Source organism: Cheilinus undulatus, linkage group 7, assembly GCF_018320785.1.
Source record: "Cheilinus undulatus linkage group 7, ASM1832078v1, whole genome shotgun sequence".
Lineage (NCBI taxonomy): Eukaryota > Metazoa > Chordata > Actinopteri > Labriformes > Labridae > Cheilinus > Cheilinus undulatus.
Window position 1 is genome coordinate 31,048,688 of NC_054871.1, and position 22,787 is coordinate 31,071,474.

Here is a 22,787-nt window from a genome sequence, read left to right on the forward strand (position 1 = left end):
GGGAGACATGTTGCAAACACTGTTAAAACATGAATTTATAGACACAGAAATGGTGGGTTACAGCTGGCAGGCACTCGTTAATATTTAATTATTATACTTCATTTTGTTATTGTGATATTGCTGAATACTGCATGCTTTTCTATTTGAAAAGTTGAATTTGAATAAGATACAGAGCAGGTTTCATCTGTTTCAGAGAAATGAACAAAAACATTGTTCTATTTGAATATTCTAGTGATTTGATGAGCACTTTGTAATGTGATTATTTGCAAATACCAGCATTAATTATAAATCAATAAAAACTCTTCTCAGGATACTTCTTATAAGATTCTGATGTGTTTTTGTGGGAATTTGAGCCCATTCATTCTGTATAGCATTTATGAGGTCAGACATTGATGTTGGGTCAGAAGATCTGGTCTCCGAACCCTGAAAAACAGCCCTATTTAATTATGCCTCATCCAGAACCCTCACAGTTTGCACAATGCAGTCAGGCAGGTTTCGTTCTCCTGGCATCCAAATCCAGGCACACCCATCTAACTGCCAAGCAGAGAAGGATGTTTTGTCACTCCACACAACAGGTTTCCACTGCTCCCCAGTGCAGTTTTGGTGTGCTTTACATCACTCCTTCTGGAGTTTGGCATTGGACTTGGTGATGTGAGGCGTGCATGCAGCTGACTGGCGATGGAAACCCATTCATAAAGCTCCTGCTGAACAGTTTTTGGGTTTACATTAATGCCAGTGGAAGTTTGGAACTCTTCAGCTATGGAATCAGCAGAGCGTTGGCGACTTTTGTGCTCCATGCACTCTGTGAATTTAAGTGGTCCACTTTGTGGCTGAGTTGCTGTTGTTCCTAAACACTCCCACTTTTAAATAAATGCACCTATAGTTGACTGTGGAATAACCAGCAGGGCTGAACTTTCACAAACTGTCTCAGCACAAAGGCGGCATTCATCAGAGTACCACGCTTGAAGTCACTGAGCTCTTTAAAGCGCCCCATTTTGTGTCACAAATATTTGTAAATTGAGACAGCATGGCTAGGTGCTTGATTTTATACACCTGAGTTCAATAATAAAAATTCAATAATTCAATAAAACAGGTGTGTCCAAATACATTCTCCCATATAGTGTATCTACAGTAAATATCAGCAGAAATTTTTATATCTGCTGATACCAATATCATGGCTTTAATAGTGTGCATCTCTCCCCTTTTTCCATCCCTACACTGCAGAACTCAGATCACAGTAAGTGCATTTGCTTAATATCTAATCAATGCCATGTAGTGAGCATATCTTAGTTGTTGAGTGTCTCGAAATAAGATTTTCTACTTTGCAGTGTGACTAAAGGTCAGAAAATATTTGTATTGCTGTCATTTAAATTAGGCGCCAGGCGTTATAATTTAAAATCTCATGGTAGAGAAAATATATTTAAGGCCTAATGTAAATATCTATCTGCTACAAAAGTAATGAAGGCTGAAGATCAGTTATGTTCCTTTTGTCTTTCTTTACACCAAAATTCAGGGCAACAGAAACACAGTAATTCTTAAAGGAAATTATTAGCAATACAACAGCAAACCACTTTGATTAAGGGCCTCAACAGTTTGTTAATCAGATACCCCACCAAAATCTTCCATGCATTTCATCAATCATTAACAAATCAAATCCCTCAGATAATGATTCTGATGTGCCAAAACAGTTCCATATAATTTAAATGGCTCACAAATCAAACCACCGACAAAGTTCAAGCAAAGTCAAATACCCAAAACTCCATGGTCAAGGCCTTTTGTGTGGAGGGGAGGGGGATGCACTCTGTCTGTTCTCTTTCAAAGTCCCTCCAGAGTGTCGTTGTCTCTCCCTCTCTGCTAACAGGTGTCTACAATTAACACACTCTCCTCTGCTGCACCACACCCCCTCTCTCACCACTCTGATGTGCAGCAGGAATCAACCGTCTGCTACAACTAACATTTGGTGATGAATCTCATTTTTTGGGGATATGTCCCCTAAAAAGTTCAGAAAACTAGATTTCTGCTATTATATTATAGTATTATAGTATAGTTTTCCTTCTCTCTTTCTAATTGTTTTAATGAATTGGATTTAAAGAGAGAAACTGCACATTTCAAGAGTGATCATTTAGAATATCAGAGATTTGCCGCCTTACTTAAACAGACAGCATCACACGTTCTCGTTGTCCAGGTTATTGCAGTTATTTGCCCTGCTTTAACTGTATGATGTCATCATAAAGCGTCCTCCTAAACTTTAACATCTCCTGCAGTCTTTTACACTCTAAAGACTCTTGCATAGACATCAGCTTCGTGTCCTGTGGTAAGGTGAATGTGGAGCCATTCAGGACGGCCTGCAGCATCTCCACAGACATTGAGAATGAGCTTTGCTGATCTGAGCAAACAGGAAACAAACAAGCATTCCACAGGCTACAGTGGGATGGATCTCCAGAGAAATTCAGGGCTTCATTTTTCATTCCCCAGAGAGACAAACACTCAGACAAGCTGAAACCAGAGAGTTTCAGCTCCTCCATGAACGCAGGAGATTCAACGCCGTGCTTCAAGTCATCATTTATCCCAAAGAAGACAGTCACATACTTGGCCTGTTGCTCATAGCTGACACAAAGTGAGTGTATGAAGACTCCATCAGGCACTGAGAGGCCTGCACTGATGCAGCAGCTGCTGACGATAGACCCCTTACCGACAGAAACCCCTGCTCCCAGTTTGCAGTACTCCACCACCGACCCGGCCCCCACAGAACAGCTGGAATCGAGGACACTAAACATGACACAGCCACCTGAAGAGCCATCACAGGAGTGGATGCTGAATGCAGATGTTAGCAGGCCCAGCTCCTGTCTCAGGATCACATCCTGCGTGAGGTGAAAGAGGTACTCTGATATGGTTCCTATGTGATAAAACTTGGAGTTGTTCAGGAGAATCACATTCAGAGGAGTCCCTTTTAGACCATTGAAGATCCTTTGTCTGATTTCCACCAGACTGCTCTCCTTTTTGCTCACATTTGCTGTGTTTTTGGTATAGTCTACTGTAGCTTCAGGGCCCAGTGCTTGGAGAAAGTCCCCATATGCGTCTATTTCAACCTCCAAAGGCCCCAGCTCCTTCAGCAGGTTAAGAAGAGACTTTGCCATATCAGAGTCGATGTAATACGTGCTGTCTGTGTAGACAAACTCTGTGTCAGAGAGAGAAAAACAACCGCTCTGCCTTTGACAAACAGCTCCACTCTCTCGCATCTTTTGAATGCTCGGCTTGTGCAGGTAACGAACACAGGAGGTGTTCTGCATTTCTGAGTAATTAGAAGAGTTTTCATGTGAAAGCAACACAAACACTCCGTGTGTAGTGCCGATAGACAGCGGGGAGGGGTGAGCCAAAGCTGTAAAGCCAGGTTTGTCAAACCTAACACTCTCGTCCTCTGAAATGCTGTAGATCTCAATGTCATCTGCACATGTCACCAGCACACCAGGCTTCATGTGGCGAGGGAAATCCACATACATTGCCAATTTGAGCTCCAGCATTTGGTAGAGAGGGTTTCCAAGTGGCAGGGCAGTGAAGATCTTCCCCAGGGCGCTGGCACTGGGCAAACGCTGACTCCATCCACCTAGAAGAGGGACAGGAAATGGTTAAGTAGGAAATACCTTGGAAAATGCAAAAGTATTGGTCCTTAAATAATGCAGTCATATGGATGGACTTTGAAAAGGGACTTTCAATTAGTTTTTAACGCAAAAAGAAACTCATTATTCTGTTTTTTTTTAACCTGTCTTTGTTTTCAGATGTTTTAGCAGATGGAGATACCTTAGGTAGTATCTGTAGAGCTAATACATTACTAATTTTTTTCTGAGTCATTCATTGATAAGAGTTAGTGATAATAGGCTAATCATTTCGGTTATTTTTGTGTGTAAGAAAAGTGAGAAAGATACATTTTCCAGCTTGTTTCATTCACAAAATGTCCTACTTTACTCAGTTTTTATGTAAAATGAGAGTAACCAGATTACCCAGTCATGAAATAAATGGAGGAATCATAAATGCATTACTAGATTAACTTCCTAAGACCCTGCATGTACATGTCAGGACATTACATTTTGGCTTTCTTTCGACATAGTTATAATTTGTTATGTTAGAATTTTGGTCTAGTTGTCCAGTTTAAGTAATTTGCATGTTAGTATAAATTGCCTTGAAATTTTCAGGAACTTTCATGGAATTTTTAAGGAACTTGTTTGGATATTTTGGGAAAGTTCCTTGGAAAATTAAGAGTATGTAAAAAAATGGGGCATGTGTTTGCATATTTTAGAGAGTTTTGTTAAAAGTTTGGGGGGGAATTGTTCTGAATTTTTTGGCACTTTCATGGCAACTTATGAAATTTGTTTGGATATTTCGGGAAATTTGTTTAGAAATTTTTAGGTATTTTCATAGAAATGTGGGAAATTTTTATGTAAATTTCAGGGAATTTGTTGGGGGTTAAGTTCTCTTATTCTCATGAGATGTTTTGGGGAACTGTTCCATCATTTTCATTGAATTTGGGGGAATGTATTAGTACATTTGGTGAAATGCAAAATGTTATTTCAGGGGGACTTTGATTTGAAATGATAGGGAATGTTTTGCAGTGTTTTTATGAAATTTCATGGGACATTATAGTGGAAATTCTTATTGGAATGTGTGCATTCAGGGAATATTTGAACAAACTTAAGGAAAATTTGCTTTGACTTTTTGGCACTTTCATGTAAAAGTGGGTGATTTGTTTGGAGGTCTGGGGAAATTTATATAGGGAAATTTTTGTGAATTACATTGAAATTTGAGAAATGTATGTATAGATTTCAGTGAATTTGTTTGGATGTTTGGGGAACTGTCCCCTAATTTTCATTAAATTTTAAAGCATGTATTGTATATTTGGGGTAATAAGATATGAATTTTAAGGGAATTTGCTTGGAAACTGTCTGGAATTTTGAAGGAAATGTTGACATTTTGGAAATATTTGAAAAATTTAGGGGAAATTTGCACAGAATTTTTTGGTACTTTCATAGGAATGTGGAAAGTTTGTTTAGATGTTTCAGGAAATTTGTTTGGAAATTTTTAGATATTTCATGGAAATTTCTGAAGGTTCTAAGTAAAATTCAATTGATTTGTTTGAATGTTTGAGGGAACGATCCATAATTTTCAGGGAATTTTGGGAAATGTATTTGTAAATTTTGGGGGATTTGATATTTCATTTTAGGGGTATTTTGCTTTGAAATTTTCAAGAGTACCTGGATGCATCCGAGGACCTCAACTTCACACCTGAAGTCAGAAAATTGACCTCATATCTCAGCTTCTAATAGCAGAAGTCACTTGAACTGAACGTCTTCTTTGTTGTTTTTCTCCGTGTGTTGCCGCCATGTTAATAGAGGCAAGTCTGCCAAGTAAGGAAATACAAGTAGACAAAAAATTTGCAAATTTTCGGGTTACCAAGCACAGTGATAATGTTACATTAATTTTAAAGAATCAACTTATGATCCAAATTCACGAATCACTGAGCATAGACATAATATGCGATGGAAGATTGGCTGGCTGGCATCGCCGCCATGTTGCTAGAGGCAAGTCGCTATGTCGTTCAATACAGTAGACAAGGATTGTGCAAGCTCTTGGAATAAAAGGCTCCAACGACAAGATTACATGGATTTTAATGAATCATTTATAACAAATGATCGATGTTAGAATAATAACTGACAGTGAAACATAAAAACAGAATCCACTTCCTTGTATTTTCTCAGTTAAATAAAAAGATGTACTGCAGGATTTAAAATAAAATAACTTTATATATAATACAGTGTCATATATGGATAGATATTTTTTATTTTGAATATATAAATAATTAACATACATATATATTAATCTGATCGTTTGAGCTTTCCATTCTGACTGCCTTTTTCACACGTATACGAAGTACTTCTGGTTCAGCGTTTATTGTGCCAGACCACCTGCAATAAAGAAGATGTTCAGTTCAAGTGACTTCCGGTACTGGAGGACGAGATATGGCGGTGCTCATCCGACTTCCGGTGTGAAGTGGAGGTCCTCCAATGCATCCAGGTCCCTCTCGAAATTTTGGGAATTCGCTTCAATTTTTTTCTGAAATTTACTGAATTTCACAGCACTTTTATGGAAAGTATAACAACAACATATGTTATACGTATGTTATTTTTTTATTTTTATGTTGGAAAAGGAATATTTCCAAGAAATTCTGAACTTTCATTTCAAATTTGGTTCATGCTTGTTCACGACAAGTCTTTTATCTCCATCATTTGCCAAAAGAGGACCTTTGGGAGATTTATAATTTATATTTTTGATAAGAACAAATTCCTTTTCAAAGAAATGGATGAACTTTTAACTTAAGAAGTACTACGTGTCCCCAATAAGTGGGAGGAACTAAAAATGCATTCCAAACAAATGCTCATATCTGAGGAGGTTAAGCTGAGAGGAAATATCAGCAAACCTGCATGGATCAGGATGATCCTCAGTGTACTCAGTGTTTTTCCATACAAGTCATTCAGCTGCTGCAGAGCATACAGAGTGGAGCCTCCATTACCTTTAAAACACAAGGTCATATAAGAGATACTGAATATGTTTATGATTATTTATCCCCTTAGTTTAAAAATGGCATTTAAATTAAACAGCTCACCTATTTTAGCTCCAGGTGGATCAGAGAAGACCTTGTAGTGAGGTCCAAGAGGAAGCTCTTTTCTCTGTACCTTCTCTGAGATCTGCAGCTCATAAACCTCTCTCTGACTCTCATCCACAGCCGTCATAACCACCACATCCCAGAACTCCCCAGTCTGAACCTCCCGACCTGCAGACACAGCAGATGTTCATAAACGCGTTGTAATACTAGCGTGTAAACAGATCAACACCTTCCTCAAACATTAAACTCACCACGCAGAGAGTTGAATGCACGGAGTTTTTCTCTTGTCGCAACTTGTAATTTTGAGTCATATTCCTGGCTCATGGTGCTGTTTCAAATGTCACTTAACTGTCAGGTAGATGTTGTCTCAGATGTAGTCTTTAGCTCAGTGCAGCAGACCCCTAACCTCCCCGCTTCACTGTCACTAACTTCCGGGTTTCTTGACGTAACCGGTTGTTTTCAATACGTAGTTGGAGCGTTCACAGAGCACGTGGTCAAAGGAGACATAGCCAAGACTTATATATTTATTGATTTCATTTTTTTTTTCTGTGTTAAGATTCCCCTTGCTCATTGTAGATCGTTGAAGATTAAAAACGAATCTCGTCTACGTTTCTAATAAACTACGGAAGCCCTAAGGGGACACTTATTGCATTTAATTTTACCCTGTGTATTTCACACACTGTTCCCGTGATAAGAAGTTATGCATTTTTCAGGTCTCGTTAAATAAAGTCTTTATGACGGGAAACTGGTGTTTGCTTGAACCATTCAAAAATGGCATCACACTCAGTTAGCATGGGGGAACAAAGGAGAGGAAACAACTAAAACAGGGTTTGCATGACATTCTCTGGACCAAGTCTATTTTTTTTTTTTTTTTTTTTTTTTTGGAGTTCATGGGCTATGTACTGTAGTTTTATCTATTTGTTTGATTATTGAAACAGACCTTTGGTATTTCATACCCTTGCAAAAGGGTACTGATAAAAAGACATCATTCTACATAAAAAAGCATTTTGGCCCACCCACTAAACTGAAAAAGACATGGAGCATGACTCTTGTGCATTCCTTAACAACATAAATCTATTCATTTGCTGACCCAGACGATCCCAAGGAAAGAGGTTTCTAGACAATTTTGATTATATGCCAGAATATCTGATGATCTGCATGTTCCTGGTAATGATTTATTGAATTTAAGCCATTTAGGAGACACCCCTGATGATGCCAGAAGGCACCACAGGGTACAGCAACCTGGTTGAGAAAGGCTGGACTGTAGAACCCAATTTAAAAAAAAAAAGAAATTAGCCACAAAAATAATGTGAAAATATTTAAAATATGTGTATGTTAAGTTATTCATACATTTATTTGCTACAGAAATGCAATTTTACTCATGATACAATTTCAAATATTGTAGGGCTTTTTTCTATCTATTTTAAGTTGCATTTTATTACAACTGTGTGATTCTTTCCCCACATTATCCTTGTGTACTTTTTTTTGCATCATCCTTGTGTGTTGAATAAAAAAAAATAGGGCTCAAACACTATGCCACAATATTAGATTCAGACATACAGACATCACAACACACTCTTTTGCAGTAAGAATTCAGGCAATATCAGACTACTTAGAAAATGATAGTCTTAACTGTTTAAGTCCAACTTCCATAATAATTGAATAAAAATGATTATTTTCATTATTAACAAGCTTGTGTTATTGTTATTAGATGTACGCTAAGTGAGAAAAACATACAAAACAACTTTTGTAAGTGATGCAACGACAGCCATGGCACCTGTAAAATTTTCCATCATTACCATGCACATCTCATACTTTTCTTGGAAAGTTTACATGACATCACTACTACATTACTTTACATCACTATTTTTGCAGCATCCTGTTGTCTGTGATTTTATTGATGTTTCTAGTTTCATTTGCCTTGTTTTTATGATCTTTTGTCGCTTTAAATGCCTTGTTTTATTCTTGTGAAGTTTTTATTTTTGAAGTGTTTAAATTAAATATCATTCATTTTATTATTCTGTTATTATATTTCAGTATTTGTATTTGTTACGTCGATAAGACTGTAATCCAAACAGTCCACAGGTTGCAGTAAATGAGTGAAGAATGTGGCAGAAGAGGCTGCTCTGAAAGAACCAGAGGAGACAGGCATGTGCAGGCCACTTGGCATAAAGGCATGCAGCATTTCTGAATCAGAGGATGAGGATGATTTGGGAAAGGGCCCTGATAACAGGCAGCTTGCCTCACAGACTGGGTCCATTCACAGAAATAGCACACGTCAGATGTTGCTCAGTGACCTGCAGAGCGATGTGAGCTGGCAGTGTGCAGGAAGCTGCCAGCCAAGACACATGATCCAACCCATCCAGGGACGCTTTGGGCAGATTTTTTTCACAGGATTACTGACTGCTTTGTGTCTGACAGCATTTCATTTTTGGTTTACAGATGGATTCCCGCACGCTCTGTCGTCCAGGAAGCAGCATTAGCATAACAGGATGATCATGGAACAAACACAATACCTGGAAAGCAAAGCAGAGCTACCACCTCTGTTAAACCCACAGTCAGATGTTCGCTGGTACACTCCATCATGTTCCTCTGCTGGCTGCTGCACCTGTCACAACACTGAAATCACAAGCTATGGTTTGATACAATAAGCTGTGATTTTTCCTTCATAAAACTGTTCAGGAAAGTGAGGAATGCAGAGAGAGGGAGCTGAACACAACAGCAGAAATGAGCTGAGTCCACTGGTCTACTGTGTTTAATGTTTCAGTTCAATCAAAAAAAAAACGTCTCATCATTACAACATTTGACTAACAAATGTTAACATTAATAAAATCAGTGCAAAGGTTTCCTCTAAAGCTATAAATCCTTATCTCAAAATACAACATCATTAGTCACTAAATATACATCTAAGTTAATTATAATTTATCAAATAAAACTTTATTCAAGAGGTAGACAATATTATCAAAGTTTAGACTGTCTTTAATACTGATTCATTGATTTATAAATTAGTATAAAGAATGTTTTAACAATATGGCAGCTCTATTAACATTCAAAATGGTTTAAATTCAAGAAAAACATTGTGCGCTCTGACTTCAAACCTATTAATCTTTCTAAAAATAGGAAGAACTTCTTAAAAACCCTATACAGAGTATTCTAAATAGCAAGTTAGAAAATGTCTCTCATTTTCAAAAAAAAAAGTCCTACAGTAATGACTGAGGCTTACAGACTTTAAAAAGAATAAAAACACATTCCACTCACACACTTACAATCAACCATGGGTTCCTCATCTACAGATGAGACTAATCCCTCCTACTGATGCTTCTGCTCTTCGTGTAAGGAGAGTTTAGCAGCATTGTCATGCAAAAGTGCAGAGGATGGAGAGACCACAACGCTGTCCTTGTTGTTCTCCAGGAATTTGCTGCAAGAGGAGAAGGCGCTGTAGAAGCTGGAGGAGAGGCCGACAATGTCTGTGGAGATGTAGGGAAGGACGCCTGGTGTGGCTTTGTTGTAGTAAGTGATCTGAAATAAAGAAAAGTAGGTCATACGAGGTGCAGCAAACTAATGTGCCTTGTAATGGCTTATCTTTACTGTAGTGAGTTGTTGGTGTGAAGAGATGAGCTAATAGCAGGTGTGCATGCTTAACATTTGGCCAACCTTGGTGACATTACTGGACTCTTCCCAGATTGTGAAGCCAGCACAGAGCACTTCCCCCCTCTTGTAGTCCTCAGTGGGGGGGTGAGTGGGCAAAGTAACAGAACGCAGAGCAATAAGAAACGGGTCCCTGAGAGGGCCGGAAAAAACATAAAGAAATCAGGAGGTGGAAATGAAGTAAAATAAAGTATAATAACGGCATAACTAGTTAGTATAAGACTGAAGAAGAAATCTACAAATATATGAGGCAGCCAAATAGAAGAAAATGGAGGGAAGATTTTTAAATTTTACAACACCTGACATCACATGGTTTCCTCCTAGATGCCAGCAAGATAAAGTCTTGGCCTTTACCCCCTTTACTGACAGATGGTGTGGCTACGCGATACAGGGTGTCTTCTTCATCAGCATGGTTGATCACCTCACACTCTCTGCAAAGCCACAAAGTGAAGAAAAACAAGCTATTTAAAATGAATTCAACCCACATGGTCTTCTCTTTATCAAGTTCAAGGAAAATCACAATATGAGCTTCATTTTGTCTGAAATCACAGTTGTGGTATAATTTAAGCTGGTAACAAATTAGATGAACACACCAAACACAAACTTTTGTCATTTTCATCTGTGCTCTACAGTAACAGACTGGGATAAAAAGGCCCTGGCATTTGCAACAGACAGGTCCTACTTATCAAAACTAGCACCAACCCAACTGTCAGCAAAAGCTTCCTGACTGGACTGATAAGAATGGAGCAATATCTAACACAGAGCATATGACATACAGTACAATGTAATCACTAAAGTTGCATATGTTTGCAGACAATATTTTAACAACACAGTCCAAAGTAGTAGGACATACAAAATTATATACCCACTAAAGAGCAACAGTCAACACACATGCAGGAGTTTGACTTTTTGTTTTCATCAAAGGTATAAAAGTATATAATTATAAAATAGATAATACAATAATTTGTTAGCACGTTAGCACTGCTACCTGAGGCAGCACTGTAAAGAGCTACAACGATGATGTCTGGAAGATAAAACCATTATCAAGGAGGATTTCTCAACCTTTGCCCACAAACCTTTCTTCAGTTTTATTCTGCCCCTGCTTTAGTTGGGCAGTACCCCGATTCATCTTGTCTTTGCCCGGCATTGCTGTGTGACCATTACATTTTATTTATGTCCTCACTTAAAATGTTTGACCTCGCTACCATGAGGAAATTAAAGAGAAAATATTTTTGTTAAAATATAGACTTAGACTTATCAGAAATGTTAGCAGAAACAAATTGACCAGGGGCTCTGTGCTACTAACAGATCGTCAAGTATAGGAAAAAAAAAAACTAGAAAATCCACATTCATCCTACTCTGCTGTTGCTCAGACTGCAAGTTACTGCAAAAATGCCATAAATTTACTTGCTACTGACTCATAATGCCGATCCCACTCCTTTCTCCTCCTCAGATCTGAGAGCAGGAGAAAAGTCTGCTCTGCTGGTACGCTGACGTGCATCTCCACCTTAAAACACAGCATGTGGTTTTCCTCCAGTGTGTACAGTCTGACCTGAGAGTGAAAAACATCGACAAAGAGGAGGTGAGCCCCATATGTCAAACAGGAACACTGCCAGGTATTAAAATGTACCCACACCAAGAATGACTGTTGTCAAAATGGCTGCATAAGACACTAAATATTTTGATTAAACTTATTTTGATGATAATAATCTAACTATATAGCTCTTTTAATGTATCAAACAACCTTTGAAAAATAGTGGAGCAGAACTGGGTTGAAACTTAAAAGTAGATCTTTAAAAAAACCAAAGTCAATTCAATCATAATGGGCCTACTTCCAGATCAGCTAGAGTGACTGTGCAGCTTTTCCAAAATAATACAGATCAGAATGTGTGGCTAAATCACAACAGCTGGGACTAGTTAACAAGTTATATCCTGAAAAATATTACAAACAACACTGACCTTGTTTTTCTCAGAGGTCAAAACCCAGTTGTTCCTGGTATCCATTAGTTTCAGTGCAGACACATTATTGTAGCTCAGGTACATCTGAAAAAAAAGAGAGCGAGCCTTTCTAAACTCCTGAACACAGCTGCAAGATCTAATAAGCTTATAAAAACATGTGCACTTCTGTCGCTGAGAAAATCAGCAATACCTGGTTACTTGGATCCCAGGGCACAGACAGAGGCACTTCAGTCTGCTTACAGGAGATGATGTATTTTCTGCAACATGTAGAAGGCAATGATTTACATTAAGATGTATAATAAAAGTAGTATTGACCAATGTGAACAATTTCTTGGTAGCAAAACTTCCATTTGTTACCAAAATGTGGAATGAACATTATACTGGAAGCCCGTATTTTACTGGGGAACAATGAACTTATTATGTGTGACAGACTGTGCACCAAAGTCTGCTCAGCTGTGATACCCTGCACTGCCAAGTCATGTGGAATAAGGTTGTAAACAATGGATTCTGGACAAACAAAGCAATGGACAAACTACGTCTGTAATATATAAGAGCAGTGGTGGAAGTAGCAACGCATACTAAATGTTTGCCATGCATTTGTTGTTTTTATGCTTCATGACTATTGGATTAAGTGGGGTACTATTGCAATTATAATGGGTTTAGAGGTGTGAACTTATAAAGTCAGCAGTGGTAAAGGCAGTTATACACTATATGGACAAAAGTATTTGGCCACACCCGTTAATTGTTGAATTCAGGTGTTTCAACAAGACCTATTGGCACAAGTAAATTAAATCAAGCACCACGCAGTCTCCATTTGCAAACATTTGTGATCCAAAATGGGTCGTTCTGAAGAGCTCAGTGACTTCAAGCATGGCATTGTGATGGATGCCACCTTTGCAATAAGACGATTTGTGAAATTTCAACCCTGCTGAATATCCCACAGTGAACTGTAAGTGGATTTTATTAGAAAATAGAAGTATTTAGGAACAACAGCAACTCAGCCACAAAGTGGATCACCATGTAAAACTATAGAGTGGGGTAAACTACTGCAAAAATGCATGTTGTTTAAAAGTCACCAGCGATCTGTGAATTCCATAGCTGAAGAGGCACAAACTTCCACTGACATTAATTGCTGTAGGAGGGATAATGGTATGGGGCTGTTTTTCAGGGTTTGGGCTAGGCCCCTTATTGAAGGGCAATCTTAATGCTCCAGCATACCAAGACATTTTGGACAATGCTATACTTCCAACTTTGTGGCAATGGTTTGAGAAGGGCCCTTGTCTATTTCAACATGACTGTGCCCCAGGGCACAAAGCAAGGATTAAAGACATAGTTTGATGAGTTCAGTTGGGAAGAACTTAACTGGCTTGCAGAGAGCCTTGACCTCAACCCCATCAAGCATCTTTAGGATGAGCCGGAACAGACATTACAAGCCAGGTCTTCTCGTCCAACATCAGTAGTTGACCTCATAAATGCTCTATAGAGGAATGGGCAAAAATTCCTGCAAAAACACTCCAAAATTTTGTGGAAAGCCTTACAAGAAGAGTAGGAGCTTCAAAAGAGGGGGCAACTCCAGAAGTCTCTCCAGAATGTATTTTTGACTATTAGTAATGCATTATCACTTCATCCTCAGCCCATTTTATAAAATCCTAATTCTTCTCAATGGCAACAGAAGAGTTTATTCTAGCAAAATCTTAATTGCACATACCTGCAACTTAAATAGAGCTACTGTACATTTTGTACTGACTTATATTACAATCCTATTGTAGACATCTATAATCCAGTTTGATATGTCATATTTCTGAGTTGATACATCTTTTATATATTTTAATCATCCCTGAATTTATGCAAGTAAATGCTGGGCACACTATTTCAACTATAAATCAAGTGAATTTCCATCTATTGAATAGATAAATCTTTTTTATCCAAAGTTAAAAAATTATTTACATAATAAAATCAATCATAATGGGTCCGATTTTTTGCCTACAGTAAACTAATCACCGAATAAATTTTATTTTTGGTTTGGCTTTTTGCGATAATTGACAGGGGTGGAAAGTCACTGATTCCATTTACTCAAATTACTGTAATTGAAAATATTTTTGTGTAATTGTACTGTTTTGAGTAGTTTTTAAAATTACTGCTTTTACTTTTACTTAAGTATATTTTGAGTTAAGTATTGTACTTAATTACATTTAAAAAGCATTGAGTACTGAGTAAAAAAAAATAACACTAAAAGCTTCAACAAGGAGGTCTAAGCTTCCTGGCAACAACAAAAAAAAGACCAGTTGTTTGGTTGTCACACACATGATGGTCAGTACATGCACACAGCAAGAGAATGATTCCATATTTCTTCGCAAAACAGCTGTTGCATTGTACTTTAGGTTAGATCAAAGTTTAAAATAAACAACCTGTTTGGAGGTCATATTTTTTGTTGTTATTGCACATTAAGGACAGGTCATATTTCACTGTGAAAGCTTCTTGGGGACCAAAAGCAGCTACTCAGTACTCAGTGCATTTTAATTGGCTTACTTTTTACTTTAATTTGAGTAGATTTAAAGACCAGTGCTTTTACTTCTACTCAAGTAAATTTTAACTAGAGTAACTGTACCTGTACTTAAGTACAACAGTCTGGTATTTTTCCCACCTCTGCTCATTGATCCAGATTCTCATTTGAAAATTAAAGGATGCACCTCATAATTAAACTATTTGTTTTCTAGACTTGAAATAACAAATCCTGCAATAGGACTTGATCCATCCCCTTTCTTACCCATTAAGTCTTCATTATGCTAACCATACAAAGATATTACACATGTACATTAACAATACAGAAGGCTCATAGCTTAATGTCTGTCTTTATGAGCCCATAGGCTACTAACCAATTCAAAGGGGTAGGCTAATTGTAAAATGCTTGACACAGGTTGCATTTGATTTTATAAAATCATTTTTAACTTGTTCAAAATGCAACCCCACTTTTTTCTCCTCATCATTGGGAGCTACTGAGACAGTGAAAGCTTTAAAGGCCATCCGAGATGTCGCTGCCCCAATGGCGCTGCAAAATGCCATAGTCCACCTTAAATTTACTTATGGAGACTGATTAAAATTAAAAGTAACTGCATTGAAAGTACTAAACTGATAACTGCGATTTAGGCGATGAGTCATAAATAAGTTTGAAGAAATAATAAAATTTCTGTAAAATTAGACATTAAGCGTTTCCATAGAGCTGGAATAGCATGATCCATGTTTCACGAGCTAGTGTTTGACTGTGAGATTGTCAGTTGAATGAGGATCTTTCTAACAAATCATTGAACATTTGAGTGTTTGGGGTCACCCTTAACTAAAATTAAAAAAATTACTTCCAACTTTCAGAAATATTAATTGTTGATATGAGCCATTTTCTATTTCTACTTTAAGTAGCCATAGTTTGAAAATACAATTGTTCATAAGTTATATAAATCTATAACCTAACTGAAATTCTTGATTTAAAAAAAAAAGTTGTTGTGTTGGCTTGGGGTTGAATTTGGTGAGAATGTAGCTCTGAATAACTAGGTCAACATTTGTAGCAGTATGCTGTCTGGCTCAAAGCAACTTTTCTCATAAATTAAACAGTACTTTGAAAATGAGCAGAGGACAATGATGTGAGTCCATCCAGAGATTTTTTCATTTTATAAACTCAAATCTGTGTTACAAAAAATGTCATTATTTGCAATAAACCTTTTGATCCTTAAAACACAAGTGTGAGCTGTACAAAAAAAAAAAACTGTGGGTTTCAGGGGAAAACTAACCTATCAAGCCTAATCTTCTTTCTTGCAACAGCTTCTTGGTACCGTCTTTTTCCATCCTGTAAAAAATGTAACAATGGAGCACTGTTCACCTTGCAAAAGGATTTTTTGTAAACTTTTGAATGTGTTAGCTCTTTACTTATTTGTGTAAAATACAACTCTATTGCAGAGACAAGACACTCAGAAAACTCACCACAGGCTCAGGTCTTATCCGCGGCAGTGTGGTTGGTTTCCTGTCACTGTCCAGCACCTCAAAGGTCATAAAAGCACTATTTATGTGACGCAGAGGTTCTCCACCCTGGTAGGCCTCAGCACATACTCCCACCTCCATGCTGAAACACAACATGTACAGAGGCATGAGAGTTCCCAAAAAGAAATACATCTGCAAAAACATCCAATTAAGCACACATACAGTTTTATGTTTGTTTAAGTTGGGAGCATTCATGAGGTATGTGAAGACTCACCTGTGTTTGAAGGCATTGTTTACTATAGCTTTTAGTACCAGTCGATCACCGATGTGAGACGGGCCACGAAAGTGGAACATGTCTATGGTCCTCAGGGTTGGGTGAGCATTGCACAAGCGACTGAAAATGGAAATAATTTGCATTAGCTTGTTCACAGAATACTTTTAGCAGACAGTTTTTGTGGGTTACTAGAAAGTTGACTTGTTTTCTTGCCTAGCGTCACAAGGATATGAACACTGCTCTCTCAATGAGCTGTTTAACATGTCTGTTAGCTTGGCGAGAAAAAGGTAAGAAACAGCTTCCACTACCTAACACCTAGCTCTGTCTCCTACAAGTATTTCTGAATCTCCTTTGATACCCTTTTTTCTTGTTAGTTTTATCTGTACAAATATTGAAGATAAGATATAAGATGATTGGTTCAAAGGGGTTTAAATTTGACAGTATCTTTTTCGCTGGGTTCATGGACTCCACTGTTTCTCTGATGGTTTTTCTTTTTATTTTAAAATGATTTATGGGCCTTTATTTGATAGAGGAAGGACAGTGGATAGACTCGAAAACTGGGGAGAGACATGCACTAAAGGGCCACAGGCCTGATTCGAACCCGGGCCGCCCACGTACATGGGTAGCGCCTCAAACCACTCAACCATCTGCGCGCCCTCTCTGATGATTTTTCATATCTCAAAGCCGTACATAAATACTTGCATCCAGAAAGATTAATGAGAATAAAATGTTTTTGACTGTAGCATCAGGCTGCAACATAAGAAAAATAAAAAAGAGGTGAAGGGGGTCTCAACACTTTCTGGATACAATGTATGTGAAAATGCTTTAATTATGTGGTTAAACTCAGCAAAAAGCAAATGAACATATTCCTCAAAACATTGAAAAACGTTTTAAAGATATTTGTTAAAAAATGAAGAGAGGGCGCTGGTTTAGCTCAGTTGGTAGAGCAGGCACAGATACACAGAGGTTATAGTCCTGTTTGGCTCTTTGGTGTATGTCTTCCCCCAAATCTATCTCCCCATGTTTCCTGTCTCTCTTCATCTGTTCTGTCTGATTAAAGGAAAAACACCCCAAAATAATCTTTTAAAAAATAAGAAGAGAAAAAAGGCAAAATCAAGCACATACCTTGCTGCGATTGTTGCCACATTCTCCATCCAGGCCATGATCTGGCCCCCAAAGGTGCTGACTTGGTGGTTGGCATGTGGTGGCAGCACCAGCTCGACACTCTCGACTCGTGTCCGCTCAGCTGGCACGGCGTCCTCAAACTCCTGGCATTCTCCTGGCGAGAGCACAAAAAAACAAACAAACAAAAAAAACCAAGGAGCTTTAGTTGCACAGAAGCTTGGCCAAGTGCTGTGTTATAACTCCCGGTGTCTGCAGCATGTACCCAGCTGAGCTGTGCTGCTGCTCAGCAGGTCTGTAATGATCTCAGCGTGGATGAGCCTCATCCTCCTCCGCTCTGCTGCCAGGCTGTACTCCATCTGCTCCATTTGTGTGCGAGGAATCACCTGTTTCAACTGAACCTGTGCACAAAACACACACAAACCTACAGGATGTTAAATTTGCTCTACTAAGATATTTTAGTGTCCATTTTTAGTTCCAATCACTTACCTTTCCAGCTTCAGTTCTTCTTGCAACAAAGGTGGCGAATGCGTGGCAAACCTTCCACTGCCTGGCTGTGTAAAGGTCCTCGCAAGTCACTAATATTCCCACCTGAAATTGACAAAGTTACATACACTTATTTGTATCTCTTATGACCCATAGCTCTTTAAACAAAGAAATAAAGTCCACTAACCTCCATACTGGACGTAAAGGCTCTGTTGACCTTTGCTATGATATTGACAACCTTCCCCACCCTAAATCAGACAAAAACAAAGGCCTTTCTTTACTATCAATATGAAGCTGTGATTACATTGTCAACACAATCTGAGCCTCTCTTCTGATAGACAAAATGCCCATTTAGTGTCAACAAGAGTTTAAAGACTAGTTTGTTCTCCAGTGTCCACATTTTTAGAATAACCTACCTAAGTACAGTGCAACATGCAAAGAGTAAAATTTAAGATTAATTTCATACATTACTTCATACACTTAAAGCATTTTTTGGTTTTAATTATTGGTTTAAGTGAATATGACCTATTTCTGCAAGTTGTTTACCACAGAAAAGGGAGCAAAAAGGATTCTTCCCCCAACTTTTGGTGAAAACTGCATATGACCTATTTTTCTCCCTCAGCATAACAGTCTGTTTGTGCGACTTGGTTAAAGCATATCAATAGAGCAGTATCAAGACAAAATGCCTTACCCTATAGTGTGTTCAAAATGGATGTCATCCACAGATGCAGTGATACAGGAACAACCCGCATGTCTCTCAGCTAGGAAAAAAGAGGATAATTAAGAAAGGCAGCACAAGATCATGAGGCGTCAGGCCATGTTAGAGGTTATAAACTGTAACTATGCTCATCAAAAGAGGAATACAGATAAGATCTATCATACTGAAAGGCTTACAACACATTTAAATTGAAGTCTTATTTATCTTTACAACAGAACATGTATTTTAATGCAAGGTTGATTTATTTTATGTCTCAGTTGATCCTCTGAAAAATACTATGTTGTGATCATGATTATAACAAAAACACAAGATTTTGCATTAACATTATTAAAGATACAATTCAAATAGCCACCTCTGAATTAATTAACATCCTTCAAGCTCTTTTTTTAACCCATTTAGTTTATAATTTCAGCCACAAATCCTCACACTAAAACAAAGTAATCTGTAACTTTTCAGGGATTTTGATAAGAATATTACTGTTGCATATACAGAAAGAAATGTCCAGTGCAGCAATCTTCAATCACAAAATAAAGAGGATTATCTTTATTTGAATTTGGCTTAAAATGCTTACAGTATAAGTTTGCATTTGTGTGATGAGACTTAAACAGACGGGTGGATGTCCTTGGAAAACCATGCTATACATACACGTAGTTGTACATGTAGGATCATATCTAAAGCATTACAGTGTGATCTTGCTGAGGACATTAAATGTAGCAGTTCCTTTATAATGTGTCTGAGATGTTATTCTGATTCTTTTCTACCAGACAAGCAGGCTGTGGAGTCCATCCACTTCAGCAGCTGACCCACACTCAGCTCTCCACAGTGGTTGGCATGACAGGGCAGCACGATCTGACTCATCTTCACTTCAGTGGGGTTTCTGTATGTTTCCTCATTCTCCTGAATGAGCAGAGGGTCCTGAAGGGTGTCTGCATGATTCCCCTCCGATGTCATGACACTACATGCCAGAAAAAAAGGAATTTTGTTACAGCTGCAGAAGGATACTGTTGACTTTAATATGTACACAAAGTAAAACCTGTTTAAAATGTAAACAAATGGCTGCAACAAACAGAAAAATCTAAAAGTCATAAGTGGATCCTCTGATATTCACTGAATGATTACAGTGTTAAGGAGTCCAGGGTGCTTTTTATAGCTGAATATTTGAGGGAGAAACACAGCAATACAGAGATCACAACAAAGATCCTCAGATTCAATTTCAAGTCAGTCTCTAAGAAAAACTTCAGCCTGACATATACACTTAGTTGTCAAGAAGTCTGTAGCATAATTTGAACTAGGCATGCACGATATCTCAACGTTTTAGCAGTACTGTAAAATACGCTTTTACAATTAATGCATCACAAAATTATGAATTTATTGTAATAAATAAAAAAGGTCTACACTTTACACCCTTACTTCTCACTCACTCTCAAGTCGGGACCAAAAAGTGGGTCATGGACCATATATATTAGCATCTGGAAGTGTGCCTAGAAAAAGTATGAGGCAAAAATTCAACGATACGCTTTTATTTTGAAGGACATGTCTCAATATCCTTGTTTTGTCATATTTTTTGCTCATTTTGAGCCCAGATAGCGTCATTTTTTTTAATTTCAAAAACTTGATTATGATTGAAATTGTTCTGGAAGGAGATGGTGATGGGTCCTGACTTGAGCGCAGTAGAGAATGAATGCTTTACATCATTCCATTACACCACTCTTGCAGCATTTTCATGCAGTCAAGTGAAACTCAAGCCAGCCACCACCTAACCTCAGCCTTAATGGTTGTAATTTCAGTGGTGAAAAAGAGAATCTTGATTTATTTTGTAGTCACCAGAAAAATGTTCCAAAAAGCAACAGCTCCAAAATCTCTTTATTCATCAGCCTTCATATCAGTATCAGGGTACTAGTAAAAAGTATTTCCCATAACATATATTTTTTGTCATAAAGATAGATCAATAGCAGCTCATTGTATTTATTTGGAATGCATATCTATATCTATAAAGCTATACATATTTTATATATATATTTCAGCCTGTATTTGAACATTCCTCATACCAACAGTAACTACAGTGCTGAGCTTTATAAACCCACATATTTTCAAAATTTTAGCCACTGTTTTTGAATAAACCCAGTCAATGCATTTCTGCAACAAAAGGCTCTTTCTGTAATCTGCCAGTTAGTTGGTGGTCTGAGGAATTGCTCAACATTTCTCAAGGATCAGGAAAAAACTGAAAAGCTTATTCATGTTATGAAGCACCTGATGGTGTCCACAATTACACATAATCTCTCCCCGTTCTTGCAGAATGGAGCTCGCGTTTTTCAGTGCATTTCCAATCAAGCTGAAGCTTTTTATCGGCTTTAATAAACTATGCTGCTTTCAGGCATGCTGTTAAATGTAATATTCACAGAAACTGTTTTAGCGTTTGAGCGTAATTTATGCTCCAGTGGGGCGCAGTGGTCACCTGTCATTCCTGTTATCGATGACAGGAGCAGCAGTGACCTTTACATTGCCTTCAACAGAAATGTGGCATACCAGCACATTGACTCAAAGGTAAAAAACGAACAGAGACCATGGGAACTGAAGTACACTGCTATGAAAGCCTGCTTTGTGTTCTGCACAACATAAACAACCTATTTGAAACTGCAAAACAAGTTAAAATGGCTTACCGAGTTTAATAATAACTTGCAAGTGGTGAAGTCGAAACAGGTCCTTTAAACGCCAATGGACGTCGGCTACACACAAACTGGGGAGCAGCAGCCTATACGCCGGACTCTTCTCATTTCCCTCAACAACACAACAACTTATTAGTAGTCACACACATGCACATACACGCCACAATTTCACTGAAGAGTTTCGCCGCTGGAGGGAGAGAGAGAGAGGGTGGAGGGAAGGAGACCAGAGACCTTCCCTGTAGTGTTTACGGTTACGTCCACATTTTAAGGTGGAACTGTGACCTACTATTCAAAGCCCATTGGAGGACACATTTTAACGTGCTATCCTGTAAGAGAATATTTAACTGTTAATTTCTGTCTTTTTGTGCCCATCCAGAGTATAATCTCATGTTGACCGATTTTTGTTTTTACTTTTACAGAGCATTTAAAACTTCAGCAAATCAATGTTATATTCCTGCAATGATGAGGCAATGGAAGGCTTTAAAACAAAATAAATAAATAAAAACTATGTCAGAAATGTATTTATTTCATAAACAAAATTAATTATAACTGTTATTGATAAGATGAGTGATCAAGATACAAGCGAGGCTAGGTAAAACATCGAAATTTTCAAATTGCAGAAGGTGCAGTATTTATTTGACCTGTAACGTGTTTCAAAACATCAGTTTAATACATTTTTTGAGGCAGAGATTTTATGCTCTACACATGTTCAATTGTCAGTTTTTCAAGGCTGTCATGCAGAAAGTCATGTTTTCTTGTTTTGTATGTGTTTGTCTTATCAAAATTGTGAAGAGCGTAAAATTGTCGTTCCCTTCACTACAGCAATTCAGGTCCAGTTTGCGATGAGTCAAATTAGATGCCAGTTAGAGTTTTTTTCTCCCCGGAATCTTCAGCTACTAAATATTGTTTGTGTTATAGAATAAGCTATTTATTACTTGTTTGTTGAGAAATACACAGGATTAGGAATTTAAAAAAATATTGGAAGAATAAATGCAATTGCAATACGGGTAGAGAGATATTTGATCACTTTCATTTTTATGATTAAAATAGATATTACTAGACTATATTTCTAGAGAACTATATTACTTCATACTTTCTTTATTGCCGTTATAGTTGAAATTCATATATCAAAATCAAGGCCAGCTAAAATGACAGAAGAATTATACATTCTTAATTAGATTACCACAAGTTTGTTGCAATACTGTCGGTTGTCTTCAAAACAACAGCAAACTGAAAGCATGAATAGGCAGACCTTAAGAAAAACAGCGCGCTTTCATTGGCTTTCCCTAA

The 22,787-nt window shown here is 37.7% G+C and overlaps 2 protein-coding genes across 2 annotated transcripts; both read right to left on the bottom strand.

The window, feature by feature from the left end:
* Positions 1-2,171: 2,171 nt before the first annotated feature.
* On the bottom strand, positions 2,172-7,039 carry fpgt (fucose-1-phosphate guanylyltransferase). The gene is made up of 4 exons (XM_041791486.1): positions 6,907-7,039; positions 6,656-6,823; positions 6,470-6,562; positions 2,172-3,604 (listed from the first exon to the last, which is right to left on the bottom strand). The coding sequence occupies exons 1-4, from the start codon at positions 6,977-6,979 to the stop codon at positions 2,196-2,198; spliced, it is 1,743 nt and encodes a 580-aa protein (XP_041647420.1). The 5' UTR covers positions 6,980-7,039; the 3' UTR covers positions 2,172-2,195.
* A 2,356-nt stretch (positions 7,040-9,395) lies between these two features.
* On the bottom strand, positions 9,396-22,655 carry acot11b (acyl-CoA thioesterase 11b). The gene is made up of 16 exons (XM_041792361.1): positions 21,492-22,655; positions 19,593-19,786; positions 18,805-18,874; positions 18,301-18,361; positions 18,117-18,218; positions 17,893-18,028; positions 17,631-17,784; positions 16,506-16,625; positions 16,235-16,373; positions 16,045-16,100; positions 12,453-12,519; positions 12,263-12,346; positions 11,722-11,855; positions 10,603-10,734; positions 10,310-10,436; positions 9,396-10,174 (listed from the first exon to the last, which is right to left on the bottom strand). The coding sequence occupies exons 2-16, from the start codon at positions 19,780-19,782 to the stop codon at positions 9,965-9,967; spliced, it is 1,782 nt and encodes a 593-aa protein (XP_041648295.1). The 5' UTR covers positions 19,783-19,786; positions 21,492-22,655; the 3' UTR covers positions 9,396-9,964.
* Between the last annotated feature and the right edge of the window lie 132 nt (positions 22,656-22,787).

Bases quoted from the DNA above. Each gene is read 5' to 3' on its own strand.
- fpgt (XM_041791486.1), bottom strand. From the start codon at position 6,979: ATGAGCCAGGAATATGACTCAAAATTACAAGTTGCGACAAGAGAAAAA. The intron at 6,563-6,655 runs GTGAGCTGTTTA...TGTGTTTTAAAG, and splicing joins TCCACCTGGAGCTAAAATAG to GTAATGGAGGCTCCACTCTG. The intron at 3,605-6,469 runs GTTTGCTGATAT...TCCCTCTTCTAG, and splicing joins GATCATCCTGATCCATGCAG to GTGGATGGAGTCAGCGTTTG.
- acot11b (XM_041792361.1), bottom strand. From the start codon at position 19,782: ATGACATCGGAGGGGAATCATGCAGACACCCTTCAGGACCCTCTGCTC. The intron at 16,626-17,630 runs GTATGTGCTTGA...TTCCATTTTCAG, and splicing joins GTGGCAACAATCGCAGCAAG to TCGCTTGTGCAATGCTCACC. The intron at 10,437-10,602 runs GTGTTGTAAAAT...CGGCCCTCTCAG, and splicing joins AGGAAACCATGTGATGTCAG to GGACCCGTTTCTTATTGCTC.